This window comes from Cnephaeus nilssonii, assembly GCF_951640355.1.
Source record: "Cnephaeus nilssonii genome assembly, chromosome: 9".
Classification (NCBI taxonomy): Eukaryota; Metazoa; Chordata; class Mammalia; order Chiroptera; family Vespertilionidae; genus Cnephaeus; species Cnephaeus nilssonii.
The window spans coordinates 31,134,043-31,153,422 of record NC_137080.1 but is presented as its reverse complement, the minus strand read 5'-3'; the positions used below and the strand labels follow the sequence as shown (position 1 = coordinate 31,153,422).

Below are 19,380 nucleotides of genomic sequence, written 5' to 3'. Positions count from 1 at the left end.
GTTCTTATTTTTCTGGCTGCTGAGACACACCCAAATGTTCTTCAGAGTAGCTGTCTAAGCGATATCCATGTAGGTGTTAACTGAGGGCTGATGGTTCACACTCATTCTACCGATCAATGATACTAATCTACACCTCCAATTCTTTTCCATTTTAAACTCACGGTTATAGCACTGGCTGTGAATGTTCACTAAGAATGGTTTTCTTTTTCCATTTCCTTTAATTTTTATGTTTTACTCCATATTACCTTATTAAATCTTATGTAGGTACTTCCAATGAAGGCTTAAATGCAATGCCAGCTTTAGAGTATCTTTTCCCTATAAATTAATTTCCTAAGATTTTATTTCAACTTCCTCATTTGCTCTTAGAAGAGGAGAAATCAGTTCACACTTCATTAGCATGCAAAAACTGAAAAGCTCTCACAATTCTTTGGTATGAAAACACATTTTTTAAAAATCCCAAAAGCCAGAAGGGAAAAAAAAAACAACACACTGAAAGATACCAAGGGAAAAGTACTGTCTTAACAAAGAGAGGCCTCCCGCTTTGCTGTACGTGTTAATGAACACATACAGCAAAGCTCTTTTCTCCTGACCCCGGTCCCTGTCTGCCCAGCACGCTGGCATTTATTCGGAATATTCCTCATGCTGTAAATTACAACTTGACAACATCCTCTCAATGCATCCAGTTCATGTTACATGATGATTAGCTAAAGTAATTACAGATGGATCCAAAAGCTTGGACGGGGTTGTGACAGGAGATGGAAGCAGAGGGAGTGGATTGAAACAGAAATTGATCACAGAAGATGATCAATTTCAAGCATGAGGAAATAATCCTTGAAAAGACACCCAGGGGAAAGGCCATGATTTAAATATATAATTAAAGATGGAGAGAAAAAACAAGCTAAACTTGTGTCCCAATATTTTGAATAATTTACAAATAGAGAGAGGAAGAGAAAGCACATATTTATGGGGTGTCTAAAATGCATTTGGCCCTTTGCCAGAAGAGAGGTTTCCCTTCCAAATCTGATCCTTTACAGAGCCCGGTTTCCAGAGGAACGCAGCATTATAACCATGGACAAGTGCTGTTCTGAACCTCAGATCCACTAGATCCTTCTGGTATTACTTCCTAAGGTGCTCAGCACCTGGAAACCTTCCACTGCCCAGGCCCTCAATCATTCCATCCATCTCACTCACATGTTTACCTAAACTTGCTCCCGTCTAATGGAAGCTTGAAAGGAATCTAATAAATTCATTCTTTAATTGCTGACAATTACTTAGATGATTTATCTTTCTGAGAGCTGTTGGATTTTAACAGGGAGAATCCACTTGGCCCCCCAAGACACTCTCTAAACGTAGAACTTCACACTTACATGAGAGGAGGAGATATGTGGAGAGTTATTTAGGGTATCCTACAGTAGTCTCTCCCAAATAGTCTCTTACAGTGCCTTTGAAATGACATTGAGAACATTGCCAGCAACCTTGCCTAATTTTAGGATTAGCTAAAGGTAGAGTGATGTGGCAAAAAGATTACAAGCCTCAGACTCACACGGCACTGCCTCCACCAGCTACTGTCGGTGTGATTTAAGGTAAATTTTTTAGTTTCTCTGACATTCAGCTTTATCAGATGTAAAAAGGACAAAGATATGCTTATAGCAATGAGTATTAAATGACTTGATGTTTCATTTTAATACAGCATATGCTTTCCCAAAATCTCTCTTTCTGCAAAACCATCTTATGAGAGAGAAAAAAGAAAGATTGTGGGCATCCTGTGCAGCAGCCAAGCCAAGGCCTTTTTCTTTCCTGTTGCAACTTTTAATTCCTATGTTACTATTCTGATTACTCCTTGTCTAGGAAACATCATATGAACAAACATAACTACTCTTTATACTGACATCACTGTCTACGTACCAATGAAATATGAGCTAACTGGTATTATAAAACAAGTGTTATAAAACAAGTGTTATAAAACAGACTAAATATAAAATGAATATATATATATATTCCTTTTCCCTAAGTCATTTTATATTTGATTCCCTAAGTCATATATATATATATATATATATATATATATATATATATATATTAGTTAGGTGTAATTTTCCTTTGCTTCTTAATTCTTTGGAAGCCATAGAGACTCAATACTCAATACCAGAAAGAAAATCCTTTCCTTTTTTGTTCCAAGAGGAACATAAGTTAGCTTGAGACAAAGGGATACATGTGTCTGACTTCATTCTCCCCATTTAGTAAGCTCTTTAAGCAGGTGTAATATTAAAATATTTTACCACCCATGTGACCAGTGGCCTTGGGACCAGTCAATCAGAAAGCTGCTCTGGCCTGGAGCTGACAGTGCCAGGGAGAGTCCTGCTGGAGAGATGTCATCTCTTTAGTTTCTGGGGCTCGCAGGAGGTCTAGGTATTCTGAGTGGTAGCTGGGTAGGGGTGTAGTACTGGCAAGAGGCAGGATTGTGTGTGTTTACAATACGTTTTTCAATGTTTTAAAATGTAATTTCCATATATTAGCCTTGTCTCTTTAGCTTTCTAGTTGTTTTGCTCATGACACCCAGAAACCATAGAACCCAAGGGAGCCAGAGTTGCCACCTGCCTGGCTCAGGGAGGGTCACACGTTATTCCAGATCCATTACAGAAAAGACGGCTTTACCTTCCAGGAGCGTCCCCTTTCTCATCAAACCACACCTCTTCTCCAGACACACCAATGAACGTGGACTTGATGAGGAAGTCCAGGAGTTTGCTGCCGTCGATGGGCTTCATGGCATCGCAGAGGCCCACGTGGCCGGGGCACAGGGCATGGTGCATGTTCTGCAGCCCATGGGCCATGGCGTAGATGGCATTGATGACAAAGCCCATCTTACTGTCCTGGACGTAGTTTTCTTCTAAGCTTTCATTGCCTGCAACATAAAAACAGGTTGCTGCGAAGGCTGCAGTAATGGCGTCCAGGCCTGCAGGTGTAATTCTCCAGTGCGTTCAAGACTCTCAGAGGAAGGGAAAGCCAGGCTCACCCGTTCCAGCTTTGTGACTGGCTCCAGTATATTCTGTCTGCAAATAGTTTATTCGGTTTTATTTTCTAACTTCGATAATGGTTTTATAACATATAAAACAGACTCCATAGAGGTGAAAATTTAAGAAAAAACAAAACAAAAAAACCTTTCAAATATTGCAAGGAAATCCTTCAGGAGCAATGGGAATAGCTCTTATTACCTCTTGGTTCATGGAGACTTATATTAAAATTCTCCCTGTATCGCAGTACTGGAAAAATATTCTCAATAGCCTCTATAGAAACCCACACTCCATAGTAAATCAATTTGTGCATTATCAAAAGCCTGATATTTTCTTTGGGTGATCTCTAGGGTCACAAAAACCCAGAGCAAGGAGAAGAGCTACATAGTATGAATCTCTTCTTATATATGACTGGCAGTACAAAAATACTTGAATCAGATTCGCGTGTTATTAGAAACTCAGATAAAATAATTTCCTGATGGAGGAGTCTGACTATATACTTTAGCCTTTAGCTTTGACCAGTGAACTTTAAAAATCCTGCAATAATCTCTGCCTATGTCACAGGTGATCAAAGGCGCCCCAAGGGCCAAGCAGTTTCACAAGAACAGAACTGCATTAGAGATGAGCTCCACAGCAGAAGTCTAAACTTCAGCGCTTACACATGATGAGACATTCAGAGACCAACTGGCTTTGCTGAAATAAAAGGAACAGGTTTGGAAAACAAAATAGATTTGGAACACACCACTGGCATAATTCAGAGATTTCGTACTTAGTTCCAGAAATTTGCCTCTCTCTGCAGTGAGCTTTCCCTCCCCACTTGACTGATAGTGAGGGGTCTACACAATGTGTGATCTGAGTGCGAGAAGCTGGGAAAGTGGCGAGTTCACCTGCACGTGGGCTTGAGAACAACATGAGGCTCCGGGCACCCCGGCCAGCTGACCTTGGTGTTCCAGCCTAAATAGGCCGCCGGACACGAAGGTTCCTGAACTCGAGAGCAGCACAAAGTATTAAGGAAGCTGTTGCTTAATAGGAAATTGTTAAAGTGTGATTTGCTAAAGTATTACTTTTCCAATTGGAAAAAGAACATTTTCTGAGAGGAAATAAGGAGTAAGTGAGGTAGAAAGGGCATTTTAAAATCAAACCACAAAAAAAATAAGTTTAGAGAGTTCCGTAAAACAGAGAGCAAACATCTGCAAAAACTGTAGTCTTTGAAACGAGGTAACTTAGGTCTGTCAGCCAGAACCCTGGCTCTCAGTGTTAGTTTGCATGCTGTTCCCTCTCATTTATATCAGAATATAAAAGACATGGATTGATGCCCTGTGTTTGATACATTTTCAACATGCCTTTAAAGCCTGCCTCAAACCTCCAGGTGCTGGAGCTAAATGTTAAAAGCTGGTCGAATTAGATAAATTAGCAGGACCTAAAGAAGGAAAGGGAAAAAATAGACAAAAATCGAGTGGCAAAATCGCCTTCAAGGCAGCAGCCACTTCAAGGGTTCTCGTCAATACTAAAGCCATCCACTTGTTGCAGGTATTGACGTCGATCCAGGCTCAAACTAAGAAAATATGAGAATGAACACATGGAGTTCTTCACCAAAAGGAAATGTCCCTATTTTGGACAAGCCTTATGGACACTGGGTTTGTTTTTGTTTCTTGCTGTGGTAACTGATTTAAATAATTATTATATATTTTAAAAGTTAGGTTGGTGTCCCCAGTACAAATTTCCTAAGCTGTGCTTGTCTAGTGGATGTGTTAGTCATCAGCAAAGAGACTATAAGAGTTCTTGGCTTTCTCTGAGATCAGTTTTCCCTTTGATCCGTATCTAGGGTGATTACATAACTATTGTCCAAACTGGGTCACTTTTGAAAGTGAAGTGAGTGATGATTATTCTGGAAACACAGGGGTAAACAAGGCAAATTGGTCAAATGGTGACACATTTCTTGAGCCATGCTGCTCTCTAACTGTATCTATTTAGCGATGTTATACATATGTATATATATATATATACATACAGATGCAATAAAAATCAGTAAAATATTATTAATTCAAAAATTTTACATGTATCTAATTTTAATAAGAGATGAACACATCGATAATACTTGCTACTGTTTTGTGTTTGTTATGTACGATACTCACAGAAGGAGTTCACGATAATCTTGCCAAACAGACATTCATCTTGCCACTTAGGAGTGAGGGAAATGTGGTGGCATCCAGATGCCCCTTGACCCTTGGTGTTTCTGTTAACGCTCAGCAGCAGCACACGTGCAGGTACAGAAATCTACAGAGGCGGTGCTCTTCTGGTGACAGAGGACAGGGCATCCTGCTGTCACCAGTATCGCTGTCAAGCTGGTTTGGGGTTTCTCCCTGAGATTGTTCCAGATGTGCACCGGTGTCTCTCTGACTAGGAGCACTGGCATGCAATCTATCAACCGCAAACTATGACAGAGAAGCCATCCTGTCAGTATTTATCCTGCAGACAGCCAGGAGGCCGGGCACGCGTTTCCAGGGAATATTTGTAACTCACACCATTTCCCAAATAAACACAAAGAGCTTGCAGAGCTGGCGTGTTTGTCAATCTGAAGTGAGCCCATGCACTTGCCTCCCCTGTCAGTCCACTGGGTCCACCCGTGAGGAGGCTGCTGCCATCAGCAAGAACTGCTCAGCTCCCACCCAGCTCAGTAGGAACTAACATTTGGGAAGGAGTGACAGAGAGAAAATCATCTGGCCTTTACAGGACCATCCTCTTTGCCATAGCAACTGTCCCAGATAATGTTGCAAGGATCTATCGTCAAACCAACAGAATATGTTACAGGTTTTCCTGACCAGTGTGAATAGAATATCCAAACTAATAATATCACCACTTGGTAAGAAGGTGAAAACATTTTTAATTCCCTAAGGTTTAGGGCCTTTTCATAGCACTAGTCTAAGCGTTATTAGAGAGAAGGGGGTTTATGATTCATTTTTCTGTGGTGCATTAACTGTTATAGACCACTAGGGTGTCATTAAGGCATTACCTTTTCTAATACACTAAATGGAATCAAATAATAATACTTTACTGTGTTTATTTACCTTCAAAAGAATACCTGCCTAGTACTTCACCATAGATTGTGAAAATATCTACTTTGATTCTAAAATAGCAATCTTGTTCTCATTGTGAACCCACAACAAGGACTATAAATTGTTGCCTGACAGCAGCAGTCTGCAGGGCCTCCATGGGGTAGGGACCTACAGTGCACCTTTCTGGAAACAGGAAACTCATGGTGGTTGGGAGGAGGGTCAGCAATTCTGTCCACTGACATTTAGGACAGCTATTCAGCAGAGTGGTAGAGCAGAAAGAACTCTGGACTAAGCACCAGAACACCTGGGACCCAGAGGCAGTTCTGCCATAATATGTCAACAATGAGCCATGGGACTTGGACAAGGGTCTACACCTCCTTGGGTCTCCGTTTCCTAATTTTAAAAAAACACTACAAGTGGACCAGATTCTCTTTCTGAAGTTCTCTTTCCCCGCTAAAGTTTCTATGCTTCGCTTCTCCAATTCCACATTCATTGGTACTTGGCAAAGCCATTCCCATACACTAGTCTCAGTGTTACTAGGATCTTTTTTAATCCTTGCACAGCTGTGTGAGATAGGTTCTATTATCACCATTTTACAAAGGAGGAAGACTAAAGCACGGAGAGGTTAGGAAAACACGCCCTCCTTTCCCTTCAATTAATGCTGTTTTTGTGAAGAGGCTCCTGTTGAGTAACACCTTAGGCTTTTTAGCTCACCTAATGGGAAGAAAAGGGGATTCATCTTATTGGGAAATTGACAAAAAGAAACTGGGCGTGCTCGGCTCAGCCTCTTTCTCTCATTGGGAGGCAGACACTTGACAACACTCAAAGATTCTGGTTGGTTCTCTGGCAAATTCTTTTGTTTTCTATGCACACAATCTCATGGCTAATAAGACATATTTTATCATCATTTGACTCCTGGGTCTACTTCTTAGTTGGATCCAAATTTGGAAAGGAATTACACTGGCTGTCACACTGAAATCTCATGGGGCATGAATTCAAGGTCACACAGCTAGCAAGGGCAGAGGCAGTGGCCTCCTGAGCTGGACCTGTGCCCCACCAAGCAGCACTGTGAATGCAAGTAGCACCCTTACCCAAGCACCGGAGCAGTCCCATAACAGAAAAGACATTCCTTAAAACAAAGAAGTATTACGGGAAACATTGGCAAACATAACTGTCCCTGGAGAAAATATTTTTCTGAATTCTTGGCATTTGTAGCTCTCCACTCCTCATTTTATCTGACAGCATTATACACTCAATAAATAATTTTATATAATCTCAACTCATATCAAAATACAAAGACGGTTGTAATTATTTTATATTGTTAAAATATCAAGCAAAGAAAATAAGTCATTCTCCTTTAAAGGACCCAAATGTTAAATTAATTGAAGGAAATTGAATCAGGTAATTTTTAAATAATTACCTCAAAGAACTAAAATGTCCTCAATTTTTCTTGAAGGCCTAGGCTGCTATATCTTTTTAATGCTTTTCCAGAGAGAATTTGTGTTCTCAATAGTCTATCCTCATCCATGCTCAAGTCTAGGACCTATGTATCTTTTGTTCCCTCTGACTCTGTATTTTCTTTTTTCCCTATAAAATTTCCTCTGCTCACATCACAGAAAAATATGATCCTTCCACTATTTGTTCTTTTTCATTTATTAAAATGTAAATAAGCCCCTATGTAGGATGGAAGACAAGAAAAAAATATCATTTAATCGAGCACATGTTATTATCACTGTTATTAGTGGAATTTTTATTGCCTAAACCCACCTGTTTCTAACATATGTGAACAATATAGACATTTTTTCTAAACACATCATCACAATCTATTGTTAAGAAAGAAATCCCCCCAGTTATATAACACATGAACAGCATGCTCCCTGCAAATTGATGATAATTATGGTAAGCTTTCAATTCCCTGAAAATACAATTGCATTTTAGCTAATGTGTATTTCAAAAAATATGGTGTATGTGAAAAACAAATGAGGACAATCGCTAGTATGTTGAAGTGATGCTGAGGATCAGTTCAGAGCATTCCATTGAACTGTGGGGCTCTTTGTCTACAGAGAGAAAACTAGGGCAGCTTGACGTGTGCCTGTGCCTTTGTTATTGATCTGGCATAAAACAGTGGAATGGAGTTATAAACCACTCCCCCTGGAGTAACTAATCTTTGCAGGACTGCAGTAAGCATTTGGCAGGTAATCGTAGAGATGGAGTATGTTACAGAGAGCTGGCTGCTTTAGCCAATGTGCGAAGTTAGAGTGTTGTTAAAATTCATCAGGAACCAACTCCCTTCTCAGCAGCCTACTGGGTCAGAAGCCTTGCCAAGCCTCTTCCTCTTAGCCTCTTCCAATCTCTAAGGAGGCGCATCTATGCTAATAGCATCACTTGTGCTTATTTATGGGTAATAGGAAACATGATTTCTTTTACATATGAAAGGGATTTTCATGATTTAGTGTGATTATGGTTTATTTTGAGTTCTTGTCAATTGTGTGTTTCTCTTTATTATCTCTTGTTTCATGCTACTGTGTTTAGATTTAACTAATAGATTAGAGTGGGTTTTGCAGAAATACAAGGACTATTTGCGAAAACTCTATCATCAGCGTTCAACCTTTTTCATTTCATGGCACACGTAAACTAATTACTAAAATTCTGCAGCACATAAAAAAATATATATTTTTTGCTGATCTGACACAAAATAAGGATACTTTTGATTCATTCACACCAGATGGTTATTGTTGTGTTGGCTGTTCTCATTTTTTATTTGACAATCTAAGAGAAAAGAGGTCAGTGCCCCTGATTAAGTAGTCAGGTATTGCATGTTTTAAAAATTCTTGTGCCACACAGGTTAAAAATCACTGCTACTTATCTCTTACATATTTAATTATCATCTAATATAGCATGTTCTGGTAACCAATATAGAGTCTTGTTTATTACAAAAGCAAAACCATAAAAATATAGCATTGTAAATCTACTTTTATATTGACTTCTGATTAATACCATACAACATCTATAATTTGACAAAATGCTATACATAAAGAGTCTACTTTGGGACATATTAAATAATTTCATATCCTTCAGCTTTTTTCCTGAAATTCATATGCCAGATAGATAAAGTGGGAGTCTGGAATAGAAGCCTGGATGACTCTGAGGTTTAAATACAGGCCATAAGGTAGATAGCCACACCTGCATCACATAAGAAGGGGACATACTGTGAATTTTCATTTAGAGTTGGTTTCTCCAGGTCACCCTCAGTTGATATTTTACATTGATATTTTATGTGGACTTAGGCCCTGTAGACCACAACATTATCTTCTCAGTGTTGCAATTGTGGGGATTTCTTGAATGGCATATTGCCTTTTATATGGTGTTTCCCAGCAGCATCTCTTGAGAGAATAAACTTTGGAATTCCTAAGGGCCTAGTAACTCATTGCTAGTGAGACTTTAGTCAATACCTGTCACAGAAATTAAAAGAGTAGCTCATAAGATTAATGTTGTCAAGAGGATAGAGGCCAAGAGTTTTTAGCCGGATGTGTTGATAAAACAAATACAGGGTCCAGACTTTATCCAAATACACATGATATGTCAACCACTCTCCTTATGTTGTGAAGGGCATATTTACAGAGTCAAGAATGCCAGATATTGGTTCTATATGAAGGATCACCTTGAGAACTCAGAAGACTAATCCAAATCTATTGAAATTATATTTAGGAATGAAATATAAACATTATACCTTAGTTGATCAAATTGTTTCTCATGGGCTATGAGTTAACAATTCTGAAATATATGTACTTATATATCAAGGTTGAATAAATAAGTGAATGGAAGGCAGCCAGCAGAAGCCAAGTTTATCACAGTTGGAGTGGGAAAGCTAGAATAAACCATGTGGTGCTGGTATCGAGGTGAAGGCATCAGTATGAATTTAAGTTTAGCTTAACATATATAGTGAATTTATATAGAAATAATTATACATGCATGTTTAGATGTGGATTGGTATGCATTTATTTCCCAGCTCCATCTATTGTAGCAACAAGCACACCCTGTGCCCAGATCTAGGTTTCTAATGCCATTATCTAACAAAAGGGATTAGGACTCTTTTGGAGAAATAACCAACTAAATAATGCTGGGGTAGAAAATATACAAGGTAAGCCTGGAGCATCTTATAATAACAGAAAGTACTTTAAAAACAAAACAATAGAGGCAACTGAAAGAGCTACCAATGGGCAAAGCTATAATAATTTGAGCAACAAAATAAATAATACAGAATTAGATTACAATATAAATACTCATGAATCCACTCTGATAAAAAAATAGTTAATTAAATAAAAAATTAAAAAATGTGGAGAGGAGAGAAATCTGTACAGAAAAATTACAATTTACGTAGATACTCTTCCCTTAAGAAAGTGAAGCATAATTCCCCACCTCTTAAGTATGAGATACACTTAGTGACCCCCTTTCAAAGGGTACAGCATAAAAGGGGGGCTATAGAAAGACCTGGGAAACACTACCTTGGCCAGGTTATCAATGCTAGCCACCATCATCAGTGTTAAATTGATAGGGTATACTCTTGATATGCTGTTGAGAAAGACACGTCACTTCTGTAGTCTTCCTCCCCCAAATCCCTATAATCTCACCCAGTCTGACTGTGAGAAATACATCAGCCAAATCCAAATTGAGGGACAACTACAAAATACCTGACCTAAAAACTGTCAAGGTCATCAAAAACAAGGGAAGTTCGATAATTTTCACAGCTGAGGAGCCTAAGGAGACATGAAAAAATAAATATAATTTTCAATATTCTAGGTGGTATCCTGGGACGGAACAAAGAAATCTGATGAAATATGAAAAAATATGAAATTTAGTTAATAATAATGTATCAATGTTGGCTCATTAATTGTGGTAAACATTACATAGCAATATGAGATCTTAACAATTGGGGAAACTGGGTGCAGAGTATATCAGAACTCTCTGATATAGATTTGCAACTTTTCTTTAAAACTATTTTAAAATACAAACTTTATTTTTTAAAATATACAAGAATTAGCATCAAACCTGGCCCAGCATTAGGTAAGAAGAGATAACATGATCACATGCTTGCTATGTGAGAGGAACTTCATTAGGTGTTTTACATGTATTATTCATCTCACAATCACTTATGAAATAGGTGATATTACTGGTGGAAAATCCAAGGTTTAGTGGGTCAAATGAGTTGTTCAAGATCACACAGCTCGAGAGTGGTGGTGACTATCCCAACACCCAGCCGGCTGATTCCAGAGCTCTGTCTCTTACTTAGTCACAGCCCTAGAGTGGTATTACATTCAGCAGGCTCATGGAAAGATGTGGTATTTGAAACTACATTCATAAATATTTGTGTGTACAACATGAAATCTGCCCAAATATAGATTGTGTATCATCTGTAGAGAGAACTCATACACATTTTCTAATGTGATGAGGTCACTATGATTTATTACAGTGGATGATGCTGATACAGAGGCAGAATTTTTTGCATGGTTCTTTCATATTAATGCTCCATTTATTACTACATGGAAAAGGTTAAAATCAACAGGCAAAATTCATTTGGAAAGAAGCACACTCTAAAAATAAATATTCTATATTCTATGACCCTCAGACTTACCTTGCCACAGGAAAGTATTAACTGATTTCCCAAGGTTATATGAGTTCCCAGAATGCTCCAGGATTGATGTTTTTTTAGACACAATTGTTGTCCATGCACTTAAAAAGCTGGAAGTGCTTCCTCTTTTCTAAGTGGAAATACCCACTGAAGGTTAACATAAGAATCCAATTAAACAAGTGACCCTGGATGCAGGCATACAGATTTTTTTGACAATATCAGTTTGGAAGCCATGTGATAAAAACAAACTATGAGGAGGCTCAAAAGTACCACAAGGGACTCTCTCAAGCGACATCCATGCTCTATGCGTGTAGCTGACATAGACTGCTAACCTCACTGTTGGGGTCAGGTCTTTGCAAACTAACCTTGCTCGAAATTATCAAAACACACTCATCAAAAACACTCTTAAGGAGCATATGGAATTTAGCATCTCTGCACCAATATTTCTGTTGACTATGAGACTTTTTAGTGCCTTATGGGAAGTTTGCTTTCTAGGATGCCAGGTGTTACACCCTTTTTGGATGATGCTTCAATCATGGGATTCAGTTCAATGGAAATAAGTGGGCAACATATCAAGATTCCCCTCCCCCCCCATGGTTTCTAGTTATTCTTAGATGAAGATATATGAGACAAGCACAAATGTAGTCAAGATGATTCTTTGTCTACACTTATTCCTTGTTCATTTTGGTACCCAAAGTGTAACAAAGACAATTATATTCCATTACACATTGGAATTTGGATGAAATGAGTGTGCCCTCCACCCCTCTATGTATTTATTTGATTCTCAAAAACACATAAACAAGTATCCAACTCTAGAGAGAAGGAGGAGCACAGAGACCTTAACACACACTATCGACTAAGGTTCAAAAGTGTGATAGCAGAAATGATGGACAGAGTTAATCATAACCAAGGCTACATTAAAGAAAAAAACAACAATGGATACCTGTAGTTCATCATAAAGGTATAAATCTAGGCTGTTGTGCTAGATTTAGACCAAAGCCTGTGTTGTTTGAGGTTCATCCTAGTTCCAGCTGTAAAATTCAGTGATAGTAGAACTTTTTAATACTGAGTGTGTGTGTGTGCATGATTGTGCTTGTGTTCACTTGCACATGCTTTACATTAAATACTGCTATGTGTGTGTGCATTCAAAGAACTGTACTATTTTGAGCCCTGATATTTTGCAAAATTCTTCAAATGAGCTTGACATAGAAGAAGAAGCTTCCTTCTAATTAACACAGGTCATGCTGAGCTGTCATAGCACTAGGATGAGGTTAGAGATGTGCCATTTGTCCCCCTGCACTGATTTCTTACACAGCTAGGAACAAAAAGGCAGAAGCAGAGATAAATTCCACCATTAACTAAAAAGCCAATGTAAAGATTAGTTTACTGAGAAATGAGCATTGGAACCAAGGTATGTATATTCACCCTGTATGTGCTCAGAAATATTTGGGAAGGGAAAACTGTGAAATAGATTGATCAGCATGACACTGCCACGTTGATCTAGAAGTTCTTCCAGTGATGAGGTCAACAGGAAACCATTAAAAGCATATCCTCTAAAAACACTGGGCATTGATTTTTCAGCTGTGCCCCCTGATAGCTCAAGAACTATAAAGTGAAGGCAATGATGATTTTCCTTCGCCTCAACAACTGCCGAATCAGAATCACCAGGTATTTCTACAACTACTCATGTAGACTGAACAGCATAAAATTGCCTCGGTGGATTTTTTTTTTAAATTATATTAGTACAGAGAGAAAAGACTCTTTTGTGTACCAAGGAATATCATGGTTTATGGTTAAGTTTCTATTATCCTTGGCTTCTTTGAATGTGATGTAGAGACACATTTTTGATGTCCAGAGTAGCCTTGCATGTAAAAAGCAAAGATAACTGAGGGTGATTTTGCTTCCAGAAATCCACCACAACACATCCCCTATGCCTAACTGCAAAACCACTATCATATTGTCAGAACAGATCCACCTGCAATGGAAGCATACCTTGCTTGTTTTCATGAAACTAAATAGAGTTCTTAGACAATAATCCTATGTAATAAAAGGCTAATATGCAAATCAACTGAATGGCTGAATGACTGATCGCTATGATGCGCATTGACCACCAGGGGGCAGACGCTCAACGCAGGAGCTACCCCCTGGTGGTCAGTGGGCTCCCACGGGGGGGGGGGGGGGGGCGGGGGGGGAGGGGGGGGAGGGGGAGGGAGCGTCGTTTAGCCAGAAGCTCTCCCACCTCCGCAGTAGCACTAAGGATGTCTGACTGATGGATCCTCTATTAACTTAGTTAATAAAGATAGCAATAATAATAGATATTATTTATTAAATTTTAAATAGCCAGTCAGAGGGTTTTAGATTTGAAGCAATAAATCAAAGGAAGTCCCTATGCTTTTAGGCTGTCTACAGCAAATATTCTAAGCATCCATAAACTCATGAGTCTTCTTTTCAGCCATAGACACACATGATATCCTGAGGAAGATGGGTGAACTAAGCAAGCAAAGAAAGCAAAGTTAACATTTTCCCATTTGTTGGAGCTTGGGACCCAACCCAAATTCAGAATAAAAACCGACAAGGATAGGCCACATAGAAGCCTTCTTAGACCTGAGCTTGTTAGACCCAATTAATTTCAGCCCTGATCCATCTTTTCCCTACCCACCCAACCCCCAAACTCCCCTGCTCTCCAAACCTCCAAACTTTGAGCTTGGATTATACCATCAATGAAAATGGCAACTCATAATTTACCAATAACATCATTGTGCTATATCTTTACAATAGGAATTTCCTGGCAGGGAAGTGGTTGGAGGCAGTGCTTTTTAAATTTCTGCTGTAGCAAACACAGACCCTAAATTCCATGAAAAGGCCAAGTTATGTGCAGGCAGCAATCTCAGGATCTAGGAAGCTGGCTTCCCTCCCTCTCTTTCTCTTAAGAACACATCTCAATAAACCATTAGCAAAAGAATCTCTGGCTCTGGCTCTACCTCTCAGGAACTCAACCTAAGCTAAGACAAATGGCCTGTTACAGATTAGGCATAGGTCATAGGCTCAAGATTCGAAAGCCCTTTCCTCAAGATTGATCGTGAGGCACTTTTCTCAACTAATATCAGAATTGGACCCTTTGAAGGTATCTGCTCCAATGAAGATTCCTGCGCTCCATCATAGATCCACTAAAAAGAATCATGTTATTGAGGCCCAGAGCTCCCTGGAGAGACCCACACACTTTAAAGATTAAGAATGTGGTTCCAGAACTTGGAGTAGAAAGAGGGTATTGATGGAAATTAGTGGGTGGGCAAATAAAGAGAAGAAGGACACAGGAGCTGGGAATCGGGATGAAGCAGAAGTTGAAACAGAATGAATAGCTAATGCAATGGAATGCAAATGACAGGCATCTCAGTAGTGACAGCAACTTCCCCAGAGAGGGATTCAGAGCTGGGAAATACCTACTGGAGAATTATGTGTTCTTCATTAGCTTGTGCCACTTCATGGGCCCTTAGGGCTCCTACTTATAAAATGCGGAAGGTGAGGCCTTCCACTTAACAACTTTATATTCATGTAATAGAGACAGACTTAAACAATGTACAAGTGATTTAAACCAGTTGAAAAAAGGACATTACATAAATACAAGTTATGACACTATTAATACCTCCCTGGAGGAGTTTCAAAACCACAGCCAAGTTCTGAAGCCTTACAATCTGCATGAAGCAATAACAAAGTTCAAGAGGTTTCAGATTTAATCTGCAAAATATCAGTCAATGAAAAAATTTCTTATTCATTTCTAAATTATTCCTAACTGAGGGCAGATAATTCCTATAAAACTTCTGCATCTGAAGACTCTTATTAGCTTTAAGAGCAAGACTGCATAATAGATGTTTTTTCTCATTAAATTTTGGCTGAGTTTCAAAGGAAAAAAAGACTTCTAAATGAAAATAAATTCTTTACAGAGGAATTTGTGCAAGAATGAGGTCTGGTCATATATCAATGGAATATTCTTAGGCTGAGAGAAAATAAGGTTGTCAAGGCAAAGACCTCAAGCTTATAGTGATTTATTAGTGGGAAATAAGCCATCATGGCACTCTAGTGGCATGTAAAGATGCAGATAATGGCATGTCAGGTGCTTTCCACACCATATGCCACTCTAGTACAGCATATCTGCTTTCCCTACGACTGGTCCACACCTGCCTGACATAAACTTGTGGGAAGCAGGTATGGAGAAAGAACAACAGACTTACATTCTGGTCTTAGCTTCTTCATAGTGACCAATGTAAGCTAGTCATGGTGACTGTACTAGTAAGTCAATAACAAAATCTGCCTCAGCTTCCCCATATGTATCCAGGAGGGTAATAGACTATTATATGAGACAGTTTACATGACATTTGTGCTGTGTGGCTATGCACAAGACAATAAATCTTCTGGATCCAGCTTTTTCATCTTGTGAAATAATTTGGATTCTAATTATGCCCAGATCTTTATATTAAAGGTCATCCATAGGTTGAGAACAAAGCCACTCAGTTACCCATGACTGTCACAGGTATTCTAGGGACTAACAAGGATGACTGAAGAGCCACACTTTCTGGTCACTGATTTTTAGCTTCTCATTCCCCAAACCTCACACTGGGGCTAGTAATTAGGCTTGATGTACCCATATTTCATTTCTCAACCACTGTTCAGTCCTGTTAGAATCCTAATTAGTAGTGAAATGGTTGAAGGATGAGAAAGGCAAAGGGAGGAAGAATAGAAAATTAGCCTAAATATCAAGGATTTTATAATAATAACTAGTACCCCATTTGCCGGAAGAATCCTGCAAACAGCCACTGCGGCCGTGTGCGCTGTTGCTGCCGCTGCGTTGCAGCCGCAGCACCTGCACCCGCGCACCGCTGTCGCCTGCCCCTCCCCACCCTGCCCGGGCTTTCCCTCTGGCAGCCACCTTGCTTTCCGCTTTTCCTCCCTCTTCCTTCTAAGTTGTCTTCAGTCTTCACTCCTCCCTCCCTCAGCGTATGCAAATTAACCGCCATCTTGGTTGGGATAATTTGCATACTCGCCCTGATTGGCTGGTGGGCGTGGCTTTGGCTGGTGGGCGTGGCTTGGGCGTAGCGAAGGTGCAATCAATTTGCATATTTGTCTATTATTAGGTAGGACTAGAGGCCCAGTGCATGATTAAATCATGCACATGTAGGGTCCCCTAGGTCTAACCTGCCATCCTGGTGCCGGAGCAGACAGGCACCCAGCTCCCCCGCTTTTGATGGTCCGCGGCAGGATGTGGGCTCGCTGCCCCAGAGGCCCCTTCTGTGCCACAGCACAGCCATGGCGCAGACGCTGAGCTTGCGCCTCCACTGGCAACGCGAGCTCAGCATCCTGCCAGCCCAATCAGCCACCCCAGCCACCCCGAGTCCCACCCCACCCCCCGCGCCTCCTGGCCAATCATGGGCATAGCGAAGGTATGGTCAATTGGCATATTTGTCTATTATTAGGTAGGATTGTGGTTTGACTTTTTCCCATTGTATTTTTCTAGACTTATAGGAAATACATATTGGAGAGAGAGAGAGAGAGAGAAGAGAGAAGAGAGAAGAGAGAAGAGAGAAGAGAGAAGAGAGAAGAGAGAAGAGAGAAGAGAGAAGAGAGAAGAGAGAAGAGAGAAGAGAGAAGAGAGAAGAGAGAAGAGAGAAGAGAGAAGAGAGAAGAGAGAAAGAGAGAAGAGAGAAAGAGAGAGAGACCCAGAATCAGTATCTAAGGATTTAGGCTTTTGTTTTTGAGATTTTAAGCCCTCACAGCCATTACTGCCATTGTTCACACCCATATGATGAGGAGCTTAACTCCTTCCTCAATGACAGCAAAGATCTATTACCAGGGAACCCAAGTGTCTCCTACCAGCTAAATCCTACCTCATGATGACAGATGATTCACCACAATACTTCCAAGAAATGGATTAAATCTACTTCTAATTCCTTTCCTGACCATTGTCCCAAATAATATGTACAGATAAGTATTTAGGTTTAATGAAGCACAGTTATAAATGAAAAACAGATTTTGTCAAATTGGTAATCTAGAAAACAGATCCTAAATTGAGAACCATAACAGAGATAGGGGAAAAAGACTTGTTACTCATGTTAGGAGCCAAAAAAAAAAAAAGCCCACAAGCAATCACATATGTGAGGTAAACCAGTGTCTGCTAAATGCATGCAAATACTCCTATGAGAGATGATATTTCAGGACTAATAGATGGAAGGGGTTGCAGTGATCATTTAACTAAAATAATAAAGGGTCTTTTAGGAAATAGATAAGGAGTAATAGTTTTTAATTTTTTAGGCTGTCTACAGCAAATATTCTAAGCATCCAGAATATTTTGTGGTAGGCAGAATGGCCACCTAGAGATGTCCAAATCTGGAACCTGTGAATGCTATGTTACATAGCAAAGATACTTTGCAGGTATAACTAAGATTGAAGCCCTTAGAAATATGAGGATTTCTCTGTATTATCCAGGTGGACCCATGTAAACCACAGGAGCCTCACAGGCAGAAAGCTTTTTCTGGCTGGAGATAGAGAAATGTAACAGAGCACATATTGAAGAGATCTAAAGCGTGAGAGGAACTTGGCCTACCCTTGCTGGAGCAGACATATGGAAAGCATGAAAAGCATGTGGGAAACTTATAGAAACAGCTGCTGGCTGACACGCAGCAAAGAAACAAGGACTTCTGTACTACAACTGTAAAGAACAGAATTCAGTCAACAACCTAAATGAGTTTAGGAAGCATTCATCCACAGAGCCTTCTGAGATACTACACAAGACTCAATTGAGCCATGTCATACTGTGACTTCTGACCTACAGGACTGTGAGATACTAAATGGGTGTTATTTTAAGCTGCTAACTTTGTGATTATTTGTTAAGGCATCAGTAGAAAACATATACCTCTCATTGGCTGTTATGCATGGTATATTAGCCTCCAGCCAACTGCAGAAAGTAGAAAATAAGAGACCCCCGTGGAGAAACCAATTAGCTTTCTTATTGCATGAAACTGACCTTCACAATAAATATTGCATTCATCTAAGACTGCTTCCCTCTGAATATTTAAGAAATAAATATTCATGTCCCTGAAATGACAAATAGACAGTGTGCTGTCCATTCTAGTCCTATGATTTTTTCTGACTTCCAAGCTATCACATACACTGTAAGGCTATTTTTCAAACAACCAGCTGACATTAAGGCCATCCTTGAAGGGCAATTGTTATCCAGACTGTATATTTTACTGACACTTACCACCAGCTCAAAGTCATCTTCATAAATATATAGCTACTGTAGGATCCAGCCATTCTACTTTTTGGATTGAGCCAAAAGAAATAAAAGCATATTTCTATACAAATACTTGTACATGGACTTTCAAAGTAGCTTTATTTGTAATAACCAAAATTTGGAAACAACTTAAATGCCTATCACCAGGTGAATGAATAAATAAATTGTGATATATCCATATAATAGAACACTACTCAGCAATTAAAAGGAATGAACTGTCAAAATATGCAATACAATGTTGAATCTCATCACAATAATTATGCTGAGTAGAAGAAGGCAGACAGAAAAGCGTTTACAATGTACAATTTCATTCATATTAAAGTGCAGCAATTGCAAATTAACTACAGTGACAGAAAACCAATAAGCGATTGCTTGTGGATAGGGGTGGGGAAGGGTAGG

The 19,380-nt window shown here is 39.5% G+C and overlaps 1 protein-coding gene across 2 annotated transcripts in view; it reads right to left on the bottom strand.

Moving 5' to 3' along the window:
• GRM1 (glutamate metabotropic receptor 1) overlaps positions 1-19,380 on the bottom strand; it is a gene marked incomplete at both ends in the record, with an annotated part of 294,451 nt that overhangs the window by 55,828 nt on the left and 219,243 nt on the right. For both annotated transcript variants that reach the window (XM_079780139.1, XM_079780140.1), the window contains one exon: positions 2,656-2,902. In XM_079780139.1, coding sequence (XP_079636265.1) covers positions 2,656-2,902 — 247 coding nt within the window. The remainder of the gene's footprint in view (positions 1-2,655; positions 2,903-19,380) is intronic.